We start from the raw sequence: 19,689 nt of genomic DNA, 5'->3' as shown, positions 1-19,689 counted from the left end.
TTTTTTTTAATATTTTTCTTTTAAGGCATCAGGCTGAGGGAAGGTGGGGAGATGGAAGGTGACTAAGATACACCCCTGAAAAGATCAGGTGGCCAGGCTGAGCCACGAGGGAACCCAGCTCAGAGTAGCAGGCACAGAGGGGCTGTCGTGTGAGGCCGTGCAGGCTCTGAGCCAGACTGCTTGGGTTCAAATCCCAGTTCTGTGGCTTACAAGCCACGCAGTGATCAGCAGTCTTCCTAGTGTCTCTATTCCCCAGAGCAGAGATTGCAAAAGTACTTTCTTCCTCTCTCAGGGATCTTGTGAGGACTAAATGAGTTAATACAGGTAAAGCACTTAGAGCAGTGCCTGACACATAGTAAGTGCTTGATAAATGGTGGCTGCCTGTGTTCCATCCTTCATGCTCCCTGTGTGACTGTAGCTGTTGTACAGTATCACCATGGTCTCATGGATTTCTCCCTGCTCCCAGGCACGTGGCTACAGGCAGAGCTCTAACATAAGATCCAGCCTGTCATACCCGATCCCAGGTACTGAAGCTCAAAGGTCCATGTTTAAGGGACCATAGGAGCAAACCTGATGCGGAGAGGAGGGAGACATCAGGACAGATAGTTTGTAAGTGGAGGCTGTGCAAATGCAGCTGTTAGTGCTGGATTTCCATATTAATTTGAAATCTCTTCCTATTGGGATTGTTCAACAAGCCATTATTCTAATGGATGTAACCACAGGCTGTACAATAAAGCTCTAATCCACCACTTAGCGTAAATGCTGCCTCCATTAAGCCCTGTAATTTTTTTGAACTTTTTATTGAAATATAACATAATACAGGAAAGCACACAAATCATTAAGCCTTCAGCTCAATATAATTTCACAAAATGAACACATCCATGGAACCCACACCCACATCAAGAAAAAGAGCATTACCGGTCCCCACCCCCACCCCCCACCCCCACAAGAAAACCTTCTCATCCCCCTTGCAGTCACTGCCCTACCCCAAAGAAAATCACTCTCCTGACTGCTTAGACTTACATTAGGGTCTCCTGTCTTGAACACTGTGTAAGTGAAATTGTACAGTTGGCACTATTACCATATTTTTTTCCACTCAACATTATTTCTGAGACTTATTCACATTGCCTTACAGAGTCGGGGTTTGTACGGCAACCCACTCCAGTGTTCTTGCTTGGAGAATCCCAGGGACAGGGGAGCCTGGTGGGCTGCCGTCTATGGGATTGCACAGAGTTGGACACGACTGAAGCGACTTAGCAGCAGCAGCAGTTTCTGGGCAGTTTCCATCGTGTGAAGGGAGCACAGCGTACCGTTCTGACACTGATGAGCATTTGGGTTGTTTCCACTCTGGGGCTGTTATGAAGAGAGCTGCTACGGACGTTCTTATGCATGTTTTTTGCTGAACATCTGTATGCATTTCTGCTGGGAACGTACCTAAGGGTGGACTTGGTTCCCAGAGCTTGCACAGGCTCAGCTGTGGTTGATACTGCTAAACAGTTTCCTGAGCCCTATATTTTAAAAAACTTTTAAAAATACACAAACAAGATGATTTAGAAAAACTGGAAAATATGGAGAAGTATTAATAGTATAAATGACTCACAGAACCACACTCAATTACATCACCTAGAAATCATCTCTATTTGTATTTTGGTATGTCAACTTTTATCAATATTTTTATATGTACATGTGTATTTTTTTTTTTACCAAGAATAATAGAACCATTCAGCATATTCCACTTGGTAAACTGATTTTTTTATTTAGCAATAGATTGTGAACATCCTCCATGTCAATAATTGCACATCCACAATTTCATTTTTTAAACTTTTTAGTATGAAAATATTAAAATATCTGTATTTGAACCATACAGATTTGAACAAAAAATATTATAATGAACTTCTGTGCATGCATTACTCAGATCAATGATTGTCAACTTGCAGTCAGTCTTATTTCACTTACACATCATCCACCCCTGTTACTTTGAAGCATTTATAATTTTATCTGTAAAAATTTAAACAGCTATCTAGGGAAGGACTCTCTTTAAAACCGTAACCACAGTAGTATTATCACATCTAAAATAACAATCTCTTTCCTATCAAATATTCACTCAAGTACAACCATCTGGATGGTTGTATAATATTCCACATCTAAAACAAATAACAATCTCTTTCCTATCAGATATTCACTCAAGTACAACCATCTGGATGGTTGTATAATATTCCACTCTAAGAATGTAGCTAATAATTTATCTATACTCTAAGAATGTGGCTAACCATTCCTGTCATTGGACTTGTTGGTGGTTCTCCTTTGATTTATTCTCCTCTTATATAAACAATGCTTAGATGGACATCTTCAGAGTTACATCACTATATACTTTAGTTCCTTAAGATGAATTCCTAGGACATGCAGCTTTTAGATTCTTGACCCCTAACTAAAGTCCTCTAGATTCACACTGGGTTTTAGTTGCTGGAAAGTAGCTAGTTCATAAATGCTTGGAAGAAATGCGCTTTTCTCATAAGAAATGAGAGCAAAACATCCAGAAAAAAGGAAAATGGGGTGTGAGAGATTGACGATAACGCAGACTTGATTTTTGCCCTTTTCACCTTAGCGTAGTCATTGCAAGCAAATGAGCAGTTTATGGAAAAGAAAATTAAAACATAAAGTAGTCATGAAATAACTGCCCACTAAATTTACTGTCCAGCTGAGCACTAGGCAAACCCAACATGCATCTGTGAGACCATTTCTCTTCCTCAGAGTTCTTCACATAAAATTCTTGCCCTACTCAGCACTCCCTTCAATAAGCCCCTTCATAAGTGGTCGTTCTGATGGTTTTCACTCACATGAGCCCGTTGCCCAAGACTGTAATCCATTCACCTTTTTCAGTGCAAGGGAAACTTCCACTTGTCCTGAACACACTACCTATAGCTTTTGACCGCATCTTTGTCTGGATCTTCTCTGTAATATCAATTGACATTTTGCAGTCATGATTTCACTTGAAAGTAAAATAAAATTATATTAAAAAGTCAGAAACCTCACAAGTTCACCGACCTTATCTCTGAGCATCTTGCAGCCCACTGTGAGAAAAGTGACACTCATTTGTCCAAACCACGACCCACAGGAGTATGAAGCAATAATTATAATAAAATAGGCAGTTCAAACCCTGTTATTCCAAAATTAGTGCTTGTAAATATATTTCAACAGGTATTAATTTCCTCAGGGCTCTGTTCCAAAAGTGCATTTCAGAAAAGAATTTTTTGAAACCAGTTTCCCAGCCACATACCCCACCTTTGATGTAATGTATTGACAGGCAGTAGAATACTGGAGTGGGTTGCCATTTCCTTCTCCAGGGGATCTTCCCCACCCACGGATCGAACCTGGGTTGCCTGCATTTCAGGTGCACTCTTTACTGTCTGAGCCACCAGGGAAGCGCAGAATATATCATGGCTTTTGGACCCAGCTTGAATCCTGGCTCCACCACTAACAAACTGTTTGAATATGGATAAGCTACCTAATCTTTCCGAATCTCATTGCCCTCATCTGTAAAATGAGAATAATAATAAAACCTGGTTGTGATAGTTAAATGTGTTAAGATGCATGTATGTAGCACTTGGATTGCATGTGTTAAACATATAACTAACACAGTCAGTCAGTACTCCTGATGGCTGGTGTTTATACATCACGCTGACTGCTTGACCATGCCACTGGGATTCTGTCCACTCTTCAGCAGATATTTTCTTATCATCTGTGTGGGGACCCAGCATTTTCTCTTTCCTCTCTGACTGTAAGGAAAGTCAGATGCTGGAGAGCATACAATGAAGAAGCTTAGAGCGCCATAGTTTGTTCTGTGCCTTGAGAGACAAAGAGCTAGATACTTTCCAGACATTGTTTTTAAGATAAAATTAGTACAAAGAAAGCATTTAGAATATGAGCAGATATTTCATAAGGACCATGTCTTTTATAACTTAAACAGGTTACAAATTTAAGTCACACTTCCTTTATTTTTCCAGTTAGCCATATGAGCCATCACATGAATTTTTCTAGTGTCTGCCTCTGGGAGCTTCACCCCCCTACCCGAACCCCACACCACCCCCCCACCCGAACCCCACACCACCCCCCCACCCACCCCCCCGCCTCCGGCCACCCGCACCTTGAATTGTCTAATAAATAACTTTCTTGCTTACCTTCCAAACCCGAGGTGGAGGGTGAAAGTTGATGCTGTCCTCCACAACCATTGCTGCTCACAGCCACAAGGTGTCGCTATCGAGAACAGGTCCTCCATGATCTTACAGACCATACTGGCCGTTCTTCCTGACATCTCACTGATGCACACCATCATAGCTCTCAAATCCCATCGGGTCTGATTAGAAGCCTTCTCCAGACAATCAGGCTACTTGCCTATGAGAGTTTATCTTTAGGGGTTCCAGGATGCCCTTTCCCCACTCAGTCCGAGGGAAGCTGCCCTGCCCTAGTGTCTAACCATAGAGCTTTTCTGGGCTTTTTCTTGTCAAAAAACTTGTAGAGAGAGCACAGTTTTGCGTCGTTGTTTTTTTCTATTGAGGAACCCAGGTACGTTACTTAAATCATTCTGAGAAACGGATGGTGGTACGGAGTGAGACATTTTTCCGAAATCAAACCCCCCAGAGCCAAACCTTGCCATCCCCCCTGGGGTTAGAAGGCTTCCTTATAAACTTACTTGCCTGGACTTTATCTTCCCCAAATTTTCCATGAAAATGAGAACAAAGTCAGCAAGAATGCTTGCAGAAGCACTTTTCTTCTCTGAGCTTCAGAAAAAACAAAAAGCAGGGCAGTCAAACAGCCTGAGAATGATGTTTCAGCAAGTTCCCTTAGGTTACATCTGAGGCAGATGAGTTTGGGGGGTCAGGAAATTGCATGTGTTTTGATGCTGCTCTGGCAGGCTCATAGGCACCATTTACAGAAAACACACAGCCTGGCCCTTCAGCATATGTGTGTGTTTAGCTTTAGGAGTCGTTCTAAGTCAGATTAACACCAGACAAGAGTTTCTTGGCAGAATGTGGGTGCAGAGTTAAAGAAATTAAAATATCTCTTTGCAAGATAATCTTTAAATCAGAAGAGCTTATAGAGTAACCTGTTGTTGTTCAGTCGCTAGGTCATGTCCAACTCTTTGTGACCCCATAAACTTCCCTGTCCTTCACTATCTCCCAGAGTTTGCTCAAATTCATGTCCATTGAGTCAGTGATGCCATCCAACTATCTCATCCTCTCTTGCCCTCTTCTCCTCTTTCCCTTCATCCTTCCCAGCATCAGGGTCCGATGAGTCGACTCTTCGTGTCAGGTGGCCAAAGTATTGCAGCTTCAGCTTCAGCATCAGTCCTTCCAGTGAATATTCAGGACTGATTTCCTTTAGGATTGACTGGTTTGAATCTCTTAGTAATCCGTTAAATAAAACCAGATCCAAATGACTAGTTAAGGCAGGAATCTGAATCTCCATCCCTGCCCTGAAACAGCCCCAAATACACATTGGCTGAAAAGCAACCTTTAGATCCAGTGAACTTTCTCTGAAGGTCTATTACCCATGCGAGGACTGGGGTGGGGAGGGAGCGGTATGTGTTCAGAACAGGGCTGCCCCTTTGCACACTTACAGGGACTACCATCCACAATGTGTGTTTCACCGTGAATGGCACCCCAACACCCCAACTCAGTTTGTGGGCTACAATGTTAATAATGGCCCGAGGTTGTACAATTAAGCAGCCCTTTAGGGTGGTTACACAAAGATAAAAATAAGAGCTAAAAGAGCTCTCGGGGCCTGGGGACTGGGAGCAGGGTGGTGTTCGTGAAGGGATCACAGGCCAAATTCTTGGTATGAGTGCCTGCGGTGATTTATAGACTAGATACGAGCCTTTAAAAGTGTGTTTGGACTCATTTGCCTTTTCCCTGCAATACCTCTGTGGTTCTTTGAGTTTACACCCTTTGGAAGTGTTTGATCTAGAAAAATGAATAAGAGATGACCAGGTAAAAAGGATGCAGAGTTGAGGGAGGGTTCCCTGGCAGAGAAAAGAATGTACACAGGATTGCAGTCAGGACAGGAGCTGGAAAGTTGGGTGACTGTAGACACTGTTTGCTAAGTTTCTACTCTGTCTCAGGCACTGGGCTAGGGACTGATGTAAGGTCACCTCAAACGTGAGAGGAAGATGAGAGCTTAATCCTGGGGCTCAATCAGATAGTTAACAGAACAGCTTTCAAACCTATGCAGCTCACCAGACCCTGGCTGAATTTGGGTGGGGGAGCTGGCCATGGTCCTGAGCAGAGATTTTGCATCTCCTGGGATCCTTCTGAATGTCCCATGAAAAGGACAAGCTGTGATGGCCAAACACCTCCTGTCTAGGAAGCCATCAGAAGCTGCTTCTGATGGTGACAGGGAAGACCCAAGTTGTGAATTCAGAAGAGAATATTTCACCACACATTCCCTGCCACCAACTGCTCCGCACCTCATGTGTGTGTGTGTGTGTGCGTGTGTGTTAGTCTCTCAGTCATGTCCAACTCTTTGCAACCCCATGGTCTATAGCCTGCCAAGGTCCTCTGACCATGGAATTCTCCAGGCAAGAATACTGGAGCAGGTAGCCATTCCCTTCTCCAGGGTATCTTCCTGACCCACGGATCGAACCTGGGTCTCCTGCATTGCAGGGAGATTCTTTACTATCTGAGCCACCAGGGAGGCCCACCCCCGCACCTCAGACCCCTGCAATTTCCTCTTGTACTGAAGTCAGTGGAAAAAGCCATTGTGAATTCCTGAGTGGTTCTTGGTCTTTAGCAAGTAATCCCCACCATCAATCAAACAGAAGAACATGGATCAGAAGCTCACAGGCCAGTGGTCTTGTGCCTTATTTCATTGTCTGTTTCTAAATTATAAGCCAGGGGTTCTTTGGAGATAGTCAGTGCACTCTAAAAAAAAACCTGCCTTCCTGCTGATGCATATTTTCTGTCCACACTGGCTGGTCCATGAAGAATAATTCTTCCGTCCCATTTAGTCATTAAGCACAATAGGTAATAATGGATGCTGCAGGGTGGGGCTTGCATTCTTTAAAAAGCAACAACAACAAAAAATACTTAACTCAGAACCAAAAACTGACTGCTGAACCACCTCCAAATGCTATGCTTTTTTCCCTCAGGTGGGATAAATTTCTGCATGCTGACAGATGGCACAAGAGGGCAGTGGTTAGGAAAACTACTATATATAAAATAAATAAGCTGCAAAGATATATTGTACAGCATAGGGAAATATATAGCCAATATTTTGTAATTTCATTTTTCCCTGTAACTTTTCACTTTTAACTAATCATGGAGGCACAGGAAGGTATAAAGACAGTAGAGGCATTCGGAGGCTCGCCTAGTTTCCTCCAGCAGTTGCATCTTATGTGAATACAGTACAGTGTCACTCTGTGGCCACAGTAAGCAAATGGGCAACCAAAACTGCTGAGAAAATGTTTCTACCCAAAAGTTGTCGCTGCCCTGGAGATACCTGTAAAGATGAAGACTAAGGAGTTGGCTACAACCAAGTGCTTGAGCATCTAAACCATGGACCTTAACCTTCACCAAGAAAAGGAAAGCAAGATGTAATGGTGATGAAGAGAGAAACTCTCCAGGCTTCTAATCATAATCTCTGATTTCTGTTGCCCAAAACATGGAGAATGCGTCTAATCATAATCTCTGATTTCTGTTAGTTAGAATGCATTAGTTTCCAATGACTCACATTTTTTCCTTGGGGGAGGCTGCATGAGAACCTGAAGCACTGGTTGCATTTGCCATTTCACCTGAAATTCAGTATTGTCCACTTATCGTCAGTTCCCCCTGAGAGATATTTACTTAAAAGTTTTACTTTTATTAAGAGCCTTCTAAAAATTGGATGAGTTTCCCAGCTGGTGCTAGTGGTAAAAAACCTGCTTGCCAATGGGGGAGACAGAAGAGACACAGGTTCAATCCCTAGGTCTGGAAGATCGCTGAAGGAGGGCATGGCAACCCAGTCCAGTATTCTTGCCTGGAGAATCCCATGGACAGAGGAGCCTGAAAGGCTACAGTCCACAGGGTCGCAAAGAGTCATACATGACCGAAGCAACTTAGCATGCATGTGCGTAAGAGTTGAATATGTAACTTGGACAAACCTTTATGATGTAAGAATCACTGCTAAGAAGCTCAGTAACATCTTCATTCTGCAGAAATCTTGAAGGTAGAAACTACTACTATATTTATTCTATAGGAAGAAAACTTACGCTCAGGGAGTTCAGGGATTTCACTACATTCAGACATTGGTGAGCAGCAACTTAATGGAGATGGTAACAAAGTAGAGATTTAGCCATCATAATATACTGGAAAAGAACATTAGATGTTATTCCAATAATCTAGACCTATATTTAGCCATTTTCATAACTTGTCAACATATTTTAGATTTTGTTACTGTTTATTCACTGAGTTGTGTCCGTAGCCTGCCAGGCTCCTCTGTCCATGGGATTTCCCAGGCAAGAATACTGGGGTGGGTTGCCCTTTCCTTCTCCATATAATAATTTTAAATGGGGTATAAGCTATAAAACTTTTGAGTCACTGTGTTGACACCTGAGACTGATATAAAATTGTAGATTAACTATACAAAAAAAAAAGACAGTGGCTCCTGGATTCAGACAGACCAGAGTGAAAAGCCTGGCTTGTTACCTTCTCATTGTGTGTGACTTTAGGCAGGGAGCTTCAGTTCTGTGAACCTCAGTTTCTCCAACTTTGAAACTATAGTACCTGCCTTGCAGGGGCTCTTGTAGGGATTAAATGAGATAAAACATGTGAGGCCTTGGGGCCCTGCCTGACACTCAGAAAGTGCTCTGTAGGTAATGGCTATCATGAGGGTAATTTTCCCAGCCTAAGTCCTCCCCAGAGTTTCTGGACTCAAGGATAGTTAGCTTCTTCCACACCCCCTCCAAGCTCTAATCTGCTTCTAAATATGTTGGGGTAAATAGACAAAATGGGGGTCAGGGAAGTGAGGCATCATGAAGAGCACACTGCGCCCTTCACGGGGCCTGCTTGCCCGTCTTCCCTTCCCTGTGAGGTTCAGGACTCCTGATGGCAGCTGACTGGAGACCGGACCCGTGGGGGCTGCTGCTCCCTTCCAGAAATTGTCCTGAATTGGGATGCATGTGGAACAGTTTGACAACCCTTGGCAGGTTTTTATTCTTCTTCCAGAAGCGCTGCATACATCTCTCATACAAATACTGACTCACATTCACTGAAGAGTAGCCCTGGGGCAAGGCAGCTTTTAACCATAAAGGAGTCAGAGGGACGGCAGCCCTGTTCAGCATCCTCGGACAAAATGGCCATTAGGTTGCTGTCACTGTGTTTGCATTTCAAGGTGTTTATAAGGTCTGAAATGGATTTGGGGAGAGGATGGTGTATGAACTAGGGTGTGTGTGCATGTGTGCATGTGTGTGAACTGTGAGCTCACAAAAGCTTTCAAAGTCCATAACTTGTGCCATTGACCAAGGCACAGTGTGTGCCTACTGTGTAACCTGGTATTAAGGGCTGGATCTGTGTTCCCTTGGGGGGGATTCAGCACCTCTTGTAGTCATTGGGCACAAGGTAGGTCAGGGACCACTTTGCAAGTTAAAGAAGTAACTTTCCTGAGAGGCACACAGATGGATATTTCATTTGATCACTTCTTCCAGAACACCACTTGCTATATTATAGTTCCCAGTTGGAAAAAAAAAAAAAAACTCAAAGGCATCCATTTATCTCTATCCTGTTTGGATGAATCAGCTTCTGCACAGACAGTTCTGCACACCTGCTCCATCCAGAGAGAAATGCGAACGCCCCACATCTGATAGGGTGGCGCCATTTTACCCAAAAGGAGGTATGTGTTTAATTCAGATTTGAGATGCAACAATTTCAAGCTCTTAGCTATTTAGGCAACAAGCATTTTCTGAGGACTCCCCATGTGCTGGTTCTAGGGACATAGAAAAGACTTGGAAATTGTCCCTACCTTACAGGCGCTCCATCTGGTGGTGGGGGTGGGAGGAGGGTGTATACAACCAGAAACAAGTCAACAGGCTGTTGAGGGCTGCACCCACCAGAGATGCCTGGGAAAAGTGGAAGCAACTTAGGCACAGGGTGGGGTTTATACCTGAGTAAGTTCTAAAGGTTGAGTAGAAGTTAGCCAGGTGAGGAAGAAGAAAGGGCATTGCAAGCAGAGGGACAAAGGTTGCATGATGACGTTGCTAGAGCATCAGGCGGCAAGGAAGGGGCTCAGTGAAAGCCGCTCAGTCATGTCTGACTATTGGTGACCCCGTGAACTATACAGTCCACGGAATTCTCCAGGCCAGAATACTAGAGTGGATAGCCATTCCTTTTTCCAGGCGATCTTCCCAACCCAGGAATCAAAGCCTGGTCTCCTGTATTTTGGGTGGATTCTTTACCAGCTGAGCCACAAGGGAAGCCCAAGAACACAGGAGTGGGTAGCCTATCCCATCTCCAGTGGATCTTCCCGAGGCAGCAATCAAACCGGGATCTCCTGCATTGTAGGTGGATTATTTACCAGCTGAGCTATCAGGGAAAGAGGCTCAGAGGGTGAGACAAATCCAGCTCACGCAGAGCCCTGGATGCTGGACTGGGAAGCCCAGAGACAATGTGCAACACTGGAAAGCGTTGGATGGTGGTGGGGGTTGGGGGGAAAGTGGTCCAAGGTAAGGAGGCCAGTGAAGAGGGAATGGCAGGAAAAGATAATGATTTGAGGGCATGGCAGTCAGAGTGGAAACCTTTTGTTACTTAGCCCCAAGGAGGGGGTCCAGCCCTGAAACAAGCAGGGTGGAGCCAGCCCAGATGGAGGGGAGCTGTGAGGACAGCGGAGGGGGTGCTCTCTTCTCAGGATGTGCATCTTTGCATTGAGGAACCTGAGTCTGGCACCTGGTGGAGGACCAGAACATCAGGGGTGCAGGGCTAAGAGGCAGAAATGCTGTGGTCGTTACATGGCCAAGACTTTGGACTCCAAACCGCCAGCTAAACATGTCATGCCTTTTTCAGTTCCTTGACTGGTGTCTAAGGTGCTTTTTGCAGTTCCTGAGAAAGGTGCAGAGGGTTGAGAAGAGGAAGATTCACAGAGATACAGCTTTTTTTTGCATCTTAATTTACTCATCACCAGCTCACCTGTGTGTGTACCCTGTATCCATGAGAAGACTTGATTTTTTTGACTGTGGCCTTGGCAATTAGCCATAATGTGATGGGATGGTGAGGACCAATCTTCCTCTTTATAAGGCAGTTTTGAGTATCTAATTTACAACTGTACTTTGTTGTACAAATTGTACTCTGACTTTTTTTTAATGCTTTCACATCTACTTCCTCACTTTTCATCTTTCACAGGTCAGATAAAAATACTATTATCTTTAAAAACAGATGAGGAAGACAGGCTCAGGCCTGGATACTAGTACAGACTGCACTGCACCCCACCTGGGTGACCTTGCATAAGTCAGGGAACCTCTCTGTACTTCAGTTCCTAACTGTGAAGTGGGGTTGATAATAGCTAGATTAGTAATTGTAAAGCATTTTTTGTAATTATTGGCATGTGGTAATTATTCATGTTCTAGTGGTGATGGTGGTGGTGATAGAGGCAATGGTGGTGATGGTTATCCCTAAATTATAGTAATTGGACAGAGTGGTTAATTATTCTGCCTAAATTACACAGCCAGTTGTCAGCAGAATTAGAACCTGGCTTCCTGAAAGTGTCAAAAGTGTTAGTCACTCAGTCTTGTCCAACTCTTTGCGACCCCATGGACTGTAACCCACCAGGCTCCTCTGTCCATGGGATTCTCCAGGCAAGAATACAGGAGTATGTTGCCATTCCCTTCTCCAGGGGATCTTCCTGACCCAAGGATTGAACCCAGGTCTCCAGCATTGTAGGCAGATTCTTTACCATCTGAGCCACTAGAGAAGCATTTCAGCCTGATTATAATCCACTGCCTTCAGCATCATTTCCCTCTAAAGCATCCACGAGGCTGGATGTGGGTTCCTTATATTCTTCTTTCCGTCTCTTGCTCCTCCTTGTTTACCTCCTTGTCCTCCTTTCCTGCTTTCTTCATTTTCTTTAGTGAAAGTCTGAAACGGAGATTACATAAAGAAAGAACCCAGAAAAAAAAAAAATACTTGAAGCAATTAGGTCTTTGCATGTCATTTCTTATTCAGTAGAGCAGAGGTTAACTTTCTGGCCCTTTAACTTAATAAATTTCATCACTTAACATGATAACCGAGCATTGATCCTACCACTACCACCTAAGGGAGATTCACAGACCTTTATAAGTTACTGCATGATGCAGTTGACCAAATCTCAAAATATTAATAATTGCGGTCTAATTAGACTGTTCTCACTTCCACTCTTGGAGAAGAGAAACCCCTAAGCTTGACACTTGAAGCAAGTGCCACTTGCCAGAAGCCCATGGGAACTTGGAGCCAAACCGCCAACCTGGCTGTGTGCAAAAGCAAAAGAGTTATAACAGCAGTTATTTATAGCTTCATGGAGATAATGATAATGATGATGATGAAAATGATGGTTGTTACCGTTTATTGAGGGGCTTCCTCCGTGGCACAGCGGTAAAGAATCTGCCTGCAATGCAGGAGCCACAAGAGATGAAGGTTTGATCCCTGAGTGGGGAAGATCCCCTGGAGGAAGGCATGGAAGCCGACTCCCGTGTTCTTGCCTGGAGAATCCCACGGACAGAGGAGTCTGGCAGCTACAGTCCAAAGGGTTGCAAAGAGTTGGACACGATTGAAGTGACTTAGCACACATGTACATTCATTGAAGGTCTCCTATGTGCCAGGCAATATGCTAAGTGCCTCTCATTTCAGCAATGTCCCAAGAGGGTATCCATTTATCCCCATGTTAGAGGTGAGCAGAGTGAATCAGACAGAGGAAAAACTGACTCACCCAGAGTCACAGACATTGAGTGAAAAGGAAGCGATGACCAATTAAATCCAGAGAGACTTTTTCTAAAAACCAGTGCATTTTCCTCTTGCAACACTTTGAAATCAGGCTACCTGGGTTTAAATTCCACCTCTACCAGTAACTAATCTCTGGTCAGACTACTACTTAACCTCTCTGAGCCACGGTTTCCTCATGAGCAAGATGGAGACAAGAGTACTTCCTTCCTAGGGATGCTGTGTGGGTGCAAGGAGAGAATTGCCCATGAGAGCTCAGCTCAGTGCCCCTCAAGCCATCCTTGTGCACTGCCTCCCAGCGCCCCAGGCAGTACCTGCTTCTCTCCAACTGCAGCCACTCACTGCAGCCCCCAGCCCTCTTTCCTTCCAGGAAATATGCTGTTGCATATTTCCCAGCTGTTCAGACACACTCCGTGGAGACGATCTCAGACCTACCTCTCTTGGCGGTTTCATGCTTCTAAGTTTCTTTGCCTCTTTCCCATGATCCAGACTAATCCGTCCTAATATTGCTCTCTAGTCTATTGCCGGTGACTTAGCCAAGATGACAGCATTTTAAATGTGATAGTCATGACAGTTTAGTCAAAGAAAAAGAGAAACAGATACAGATAGTCATTTTCAGACTGTATTCAACTGCAGAGCAAACAGAGCCCTGAAATTACCATGACTTAAGTAAGACAAAATCTTACCTCCCTCACATAAAAGAGGTTTTTTGTTTTGTTTTGGTTTTATTTTGTTTTATTTATTTGTCTGTCTTAATTGTGGTGTGAGGGATCTTCGGTCTTTGTTACAGCACGCAGGATCTTTCAGTCCTGGCACCTTTACTTGTGGCACGTGAACTCTTAGTTCACGTGCTAATGTGGGAGCTAATTCCCTGATCAGGAATAGAACCTGGGCCCCTTGCATTGGGAAGGCAGAATCTTAGCCACTGGACCCCCAGGGAAGTCCCGAGAGGTTTACTTTGTGAAAGATGTACTGGTCATCCAGTACCCAGGTTCCTTCTGTCTTTTAATCCCCTATCCTTAGTGTTTGCTTCTGTCTGCAGGGTTTCCTCATGCTCACACAATGGCTACTGGCACTGCAACCATTGTAGCTAAGTTCCAGGCAGCAGGAAGGAAGAGAGGAAAAAGGGACCAAAGGACAAATGCCACCCTGCTGTGTTTACTTCCTTTGTCAGGTTTTCCTAGAAGTTCCTCCCAGTGATCTCCTCTTGTACGTCATTGGCTTGTCCTATCTCCAGGAGAGCTGGAAGAGGTAGTTTTGTTTGTTGTTGTTTTGATGACTTTTTGTCTAGGTATTTGATGTTCAGGATAACTTGGTCTGTTTCCAAGGAAGCTCAGGAAATGGATATTGGCACTTCGGGCCTTTGGGAGAAAGGACAAGAGGTAGGCAAAGAAAACCAGCAAACGCTGACACCTACTCTTTGTCAGGCACTGTCCTCAAGGAGTCTGTAGTCTAATAGGAAAAGCAGACAAGGAATAGGTAATCGAACATATAGCATGGCAAGTGCAACAGTGGGGAGCACATAGGCATGGGGAGCTGTGGGGGCGCAGAGGAGGCACTTGACCTGGCCTGGACTTGGAGCAGGGAGGAAGCAGCAGTATTGAATGGTCAACAGCTGACAGTTTCTCCCAGACCTTAGAATCAGCAAGTGAAGAAAGGGAGGACATGCTGCAGGAAGGGGCAAAATCATAGAATTCTGAGGGATGGAGAGATACAAATGAATGACTGGGTGAGTGGTCAGAGATAAAACCCAGATCTTAGAGGACCTGATTGCCATGGGGAAGAGTCTGGGCTTCATCCTGAGAGCAGTGGGAAGCCATTGAAGGGTTTGGAACACTCTGATGGGAATGAATCTGCCTTTCAGAAGAGCCCTGTGACAGCAAGGTGGACAATGGATTGAGGAGGAGAAAGATGAGATAGGAAGCTACTCAGAGGAATAGAGGCAATGAATGATGGTTTCTGGCTAGGGTGGTAGCAACAGGAAGTCAGTCTAGTGACATTTAGAAAGTACTTGATATCACTTTGTGATCAGTTAATGATGAAGGGGGTGAAGCAGACAAAAGCAGTCACTCCATTTCACAGGTGAAATGAATTGTATTTTGCCACTGTGAGGACTCCTCAATAGCATACTTATCTGTGTCCAAAGAAAAACTCTAGGCTGTGTCTTCTTCCAGCTCAAACATCTGCTAGGTGCATGTGCGCTATTCGCCCCAACTTCAGAAATGCCGCGTAAATTTCACAAAGGAGCCAGAGAGAACAAAACCTGAAGCAGATAAAGCCACTTCTCTAATTGTGAGTCAGTTATTCTGTGTCTTTATCACAGCCTCAGTAGCATCTTTCTGCCATCTGATTAAAAGGAACCCTTGAACCAGCTGTCCTTTTTGGGCTGAGTCATTCAGAAAGGAGAGAAATCCATCTGAAACTTCTGATCTCAGAGATGAAATCCTAACTTGGCAAATCTCCCATTGTTAGGCATTGCAATTAGCAAATGACCCAGGGCCGGTAAAGAGATGTTCAGATGTGATTTAGTAAGAGCGTGGTTGCAGTAAGCACTCAGAATATGTTTGCAATCAATTTGCCGTATACACAATATGCTACCAGAGCAATCTTTTGTGTATGCAGTTGACCTTTTTTCTGGCAATCTTGTCCTGTAAAGAAGAGTGAAATCCTCCATTGCAAATCACAGGCGCTCAGGAATTGGCTCTAATTTGCATGCTGACAAAGATATTAACTTGAGGGGGGTGGGTGTTGATAATACAACATGTCCTTTTGTCTGAAAGGTAGTTCAAAATCTGTGTTGTGACTACAGTTGACTGAAGTTCAATTACTGTAATAAATGTATTCCAAATTTCATCTCAATTGCATTTGCATTTTAATGAATGATTCTCACCTTCTTGTCAATTTGGCAGCCAGGCTAGATTTATTAAGTTATTGTATAAACAGGGCATTCTAATGCGGGAATTTAAATGCAAAATATTTGCTCGGCCACATTTGAACTGGGGCTGCGTTATTAATTCGTCTGCAGGGGTTGCCTCAAAATTCAAGAATTTAAGGACCGTGTTTCAGATACCTCCATTCCATCATGTTTGCCCTGTCCTCCTCTGAAATCGATCTGTCTGGGTGGGCTGACAAAGCAAGACGTGAGCCAGCCAGATAAAGTGGGCTCTCTAAGCGTTCAGACTCCACAAGCTGGGAAGAAACTGATTTATTTGCTATTATTTGAAAACAGTAAAATTTGTTAAGTGAAAATTTCCCACGTAGGCAATTCCCTTCTGGGAGAGCAGGACATTCCTGAAATCAGATTGCCAAGAGTGTTTGTTCATCTTAATGTCATTCCGCCTTCCCCGTCGAAGCTCTCCTGGCTTTATAGTCCCATATTTCTTGCAGGCAAAGACAGAAAATGTGAGTGAAAACCAGCTGGATGCAGAGCCATAATACCATTAAAAGTTGTGTTGTTGTTGTTTTTTTTAAGTACATCTGGACTGTTAATTTTTAACAAAGCAATTTGCAGTGGTTAATCCCATGCCCCCCATAATAGAAAGGTTGAACGTGAGTTTCTCTCCCTGTCTCCTAACTCCAGTACTCCACAGCTTCCTGCCAGGCCCGTGTGAAAAGAACAGAGGCTGTCTGTTTTAAATGACCATCAGTTTCTTCAAGGCTCTGGGGATGGAGGCTGATTCAGGTAATGGGAGACTCAGAAGAGCAGAGTGCCCTCAGAGAGTGAGAAATGGCTGCCACAGCTATGCTCGAAGAACTTGCTGAGATGAATCGACTGCTAGTGTGGGTCAAAGTTTTATTTCAAACTTGTACCAAGGGAATCAGGCTTCTAATAAAGCCAGTTTGAAGATTTCTTTCTGCAAGAGTTTTGTTGTTTTTTTAATAAAAGGAATAGGACAGCTAAACCAGTGTGCCTCAAACTTCTATATGTATATGAGTCATCTAGGGGTCCTGTGAAAATGCAGACCCTTATTCAAGAGGTCTGAGGGGACACCCAAGATTCTGCCTTTCTAACAAGCTCCTGGGTGTTGCTGATGCTGCTGGTCCAGGGACCATACTTTGAGTAGCAAAAAGCTAGATAGCATCACTCAAGGGTGGAATGGCTTGGTAAAGATTACCAGTCGTGTTACAAGGCTGACGGGCCAGGTGTGTGGGTAAATCTAACAACCAGAAAGGACTATTGATCTCATAGAAAATACCAGAAAATTGCACAGCTTATCAGATATGCTATCAATAGATACTTCTCTGAGGGGGCTGTTGATTACCTTATGCCCTAAGTTCTGTGCCACATCATCTCTTCTCAGGTCTGAGACATTATTTTCTCAGTGCCATATTTTGTCATATCTAATAGGCACATTTTTCACATTTTAACATCTCTGTACTGGACATACAACATACAGTCATGTCCTAATTGACTTTTCATGGGTTTTTCCTTCTTTTGGTTCATAAAATGACGTCATGTCTTATAACAAATGATGTATCTGTCAGCTATTTTCACCACAATGCTGTGTAACAAGCTACCCTGAAACTCAGTGATTTTCAGTAAGTATTTCTTCCTTGCTTATACATCTGTGGGATAACTAATTTGGTTGACTTAGGCTGAGATCAGCTGGTTCAGATCTGTTCCATAACTTTTTTATTCTTCTGGGGTCAACGAAATAGTGGGTTTTGTTCTTGTCATGGACCCAACTGAGCAAGCTTATTTCAAGCTTCTGTTCAAGTCATACCTATAACATCCCATTGGCCACAGAAGTCACATGGTGAAGCTCAAAATCAGGATGCTGGGTGTACATTCCACCCTTGAATGTAGGGAAGCGGGGAAGGGGGGACGGAGGGAGTATCTGGTGAACAATGACCTAATCTGCTGCAGGTGGTGACTTGGATTGGATTAAACATGGCCTAAAGAAGGAACATGTACGCCACCAGTTTCTCTTCTGAGGGCCTACAGGTGAACCCTGTGCAATAAGAACAGCCCAGAGATACATAAACTTGAAGCTTTAAAGCTCTCCACTGAATAGTCTGGTGTTTGCAGCATATGCAGGTGGAGAGAGAAATCCCAGAATCAGCCCTGGGGGTTCCCAACCGTTGCTTGCTACTTTCCAGCCACTATGACCCTCATTGTTCACTTAACTCTTCCTTCTGTTTTCTTAACAGCAGATCACATCACCCTCTCAGGACTGCTCAATGAGTTGACAGTAGTAATTATAGTACCCCATCATTGAGTCCTAGGTACGAGACACTACGCTAAGCTCTTTACATCCGCTGTCTCATTTAACCCTCCCAGCAGCCCTTGGAGGCAGGAATGACTTTTTTCCTCATTTGGAGGTGGAGAGACTGTGGTTCAGAGAGCTTTAAAATCTGCCTAAGCAGGTAGCAGAGACCCACCCCATCCAGAGGCTGCCCCTCCAAGCCTCAGCACTGCATCCACTGGCTCTCAGGTCAGAAGGTGTTTGGAGGGAAACCCGCCCCTTCAGTCTGACTCAACTGAGCCCCAGGAGACTATTCCTATTGTCATACTGCATGTTTTTCATTCATCAGCTCACACAGACTCCCGTACAGAGAACGTATGTCCCTTAAATGTAAAAACCTTCTCCACTGCATCAGTGAAGAGGAAGTGGCTTTGGATGGAGGAAACTTTCCATTCTATAATCTGCTTCTTCCTCTGCTTGCCTGATGCAGTTAATTATTTGCCTCCCCATCACTCCTCTTGCAATGTTAGCCGGGGGAGTTTTACATTGTGGGAAGCAGTGAGCAGGAGGCACTGGGTGAGCGGACTTAAAGGCGGAAACTGCTCTTCCCTGCAAATACCTCCCTTCCCGCAAATAGCCTAGTAATCAGCAATAATGATGAAGAAAATAGAGGGAACATGCAAGGGAATTAAACAAGAATTTGAGGAGTTTGTCGGGCGTTTGGCGGGAGCAACTGTTAGTGGGTGTCGCTGTCATGTCTGGTCGTGGCAAGCAAGGCGGCAAGGCCCGCGCCAAGGCCAAGTCGCGCTCGTCTCGCGCAGGCTTGCAGTTCCCGGTGGGGCGGGTGCACCGCCTGCTGCGCAAAGGCAACTACGCTGAGCGGGTGGGGGCCGGCGCGCCCGTCTACATGGCGGCGGTCTTGGAGTACCTGACCGCCGAAATCCTGGAGCTGGCGGGCAATGCGGCGCGAGACAACAAGAAGACGCGCATCATCCCTCGTCACCTGCAGCTGGCCATCCGCAACGACGAGGAGCTGAACAAGCTGTTGGGCAAGGTCACCATCGCCCAGGGCGGCGTTTTGCCCAATATCCAGGCCGTATTGCTCCCGAAGAAGACTGAGAGCCACCACAAGGCAAAGGGCAAGTGAGGCCGGTCTCCGCAAGTCTACCCAGCTCTCTTGTAGAAGGGGCATCTGTAAAATCAAAAGGCTCTTTTCAGAGCCAAGAAAAAAAAAAAAAAAAGAATTTGATAAAATATTAAGCAGTTTTAAATGGGCTTCCACAGCAGCAGGGGTGCACTTCACAGCACGTGGAATGAACAGCCCACAGTCCTGAAGTTCCCAGAATAGGCTGGTGGGTCTGACCTGAGGGCCCAGACACTTCCCCCCAACCATCACCACAGACACACACACACACACACACACACACACTACCCCCGGCCACCTCTGTTCATCTCTCAACCAGTTCTTTCCAGAGGATCTAACAGCTGGGAGTCTGGCTGCCTTGCTTGACAGAAGCTGCAATTCTACCAGAAAACTTGCTAGATTCCTCAAACTGGCCACCACCAACTCC

The 19,689-nt window shown here is 44.6% G+C and overlaps 2 protein-coding genes across 33 annotated transcripts in view; both read left to right on the top strand.

Annotated features, from left to right (window-relative positions):
• The window catches only part of CCDC60 (coiled-coil domain containing 60), a 286,332-nt gene that overhangs the window by 212,651 nt on the left and 53,992 nt on the right, over positions 1 to 19,689 (top strand). The gene's annotated exons all lie outside the window — the stretch shown is intronic.
• On the top strand, positions 18,685 to 19,362 carry LOC147355466 (histone H2A type 2-A). Its single transcript, XM_086347909.1, has one exon. The coding sequence runs from the start codon at positions 18,873 to 18,875 to the stop codon at positions 19,263 to 19,265; it is 393 nt and encodes a 130-aa protein (XP_086204035.1). The 5' UTR covers positions 18,685 to 18,872; the 3' UTR covers positions 19,266 to 19,362.

This window comes from Bos grunniens, chromosome 17 (assembly GCF_055505025.1).
Source record: "Bos grunniens cultivar Pamir isolate PY7600 chromosome 17, Bosgru_T2T1.0, whole genome shotgun sequence".
Taxonomy (NCBI): domain Eukaryota; kingdom Metazoa; phylum Chordata; class Mammalia; order Artiodactyla; family Bovidae; genus Bos; species Bos grunniens.
This window is presented reverse-complemented; position numbering and strand designations above follow the sequence as displayed.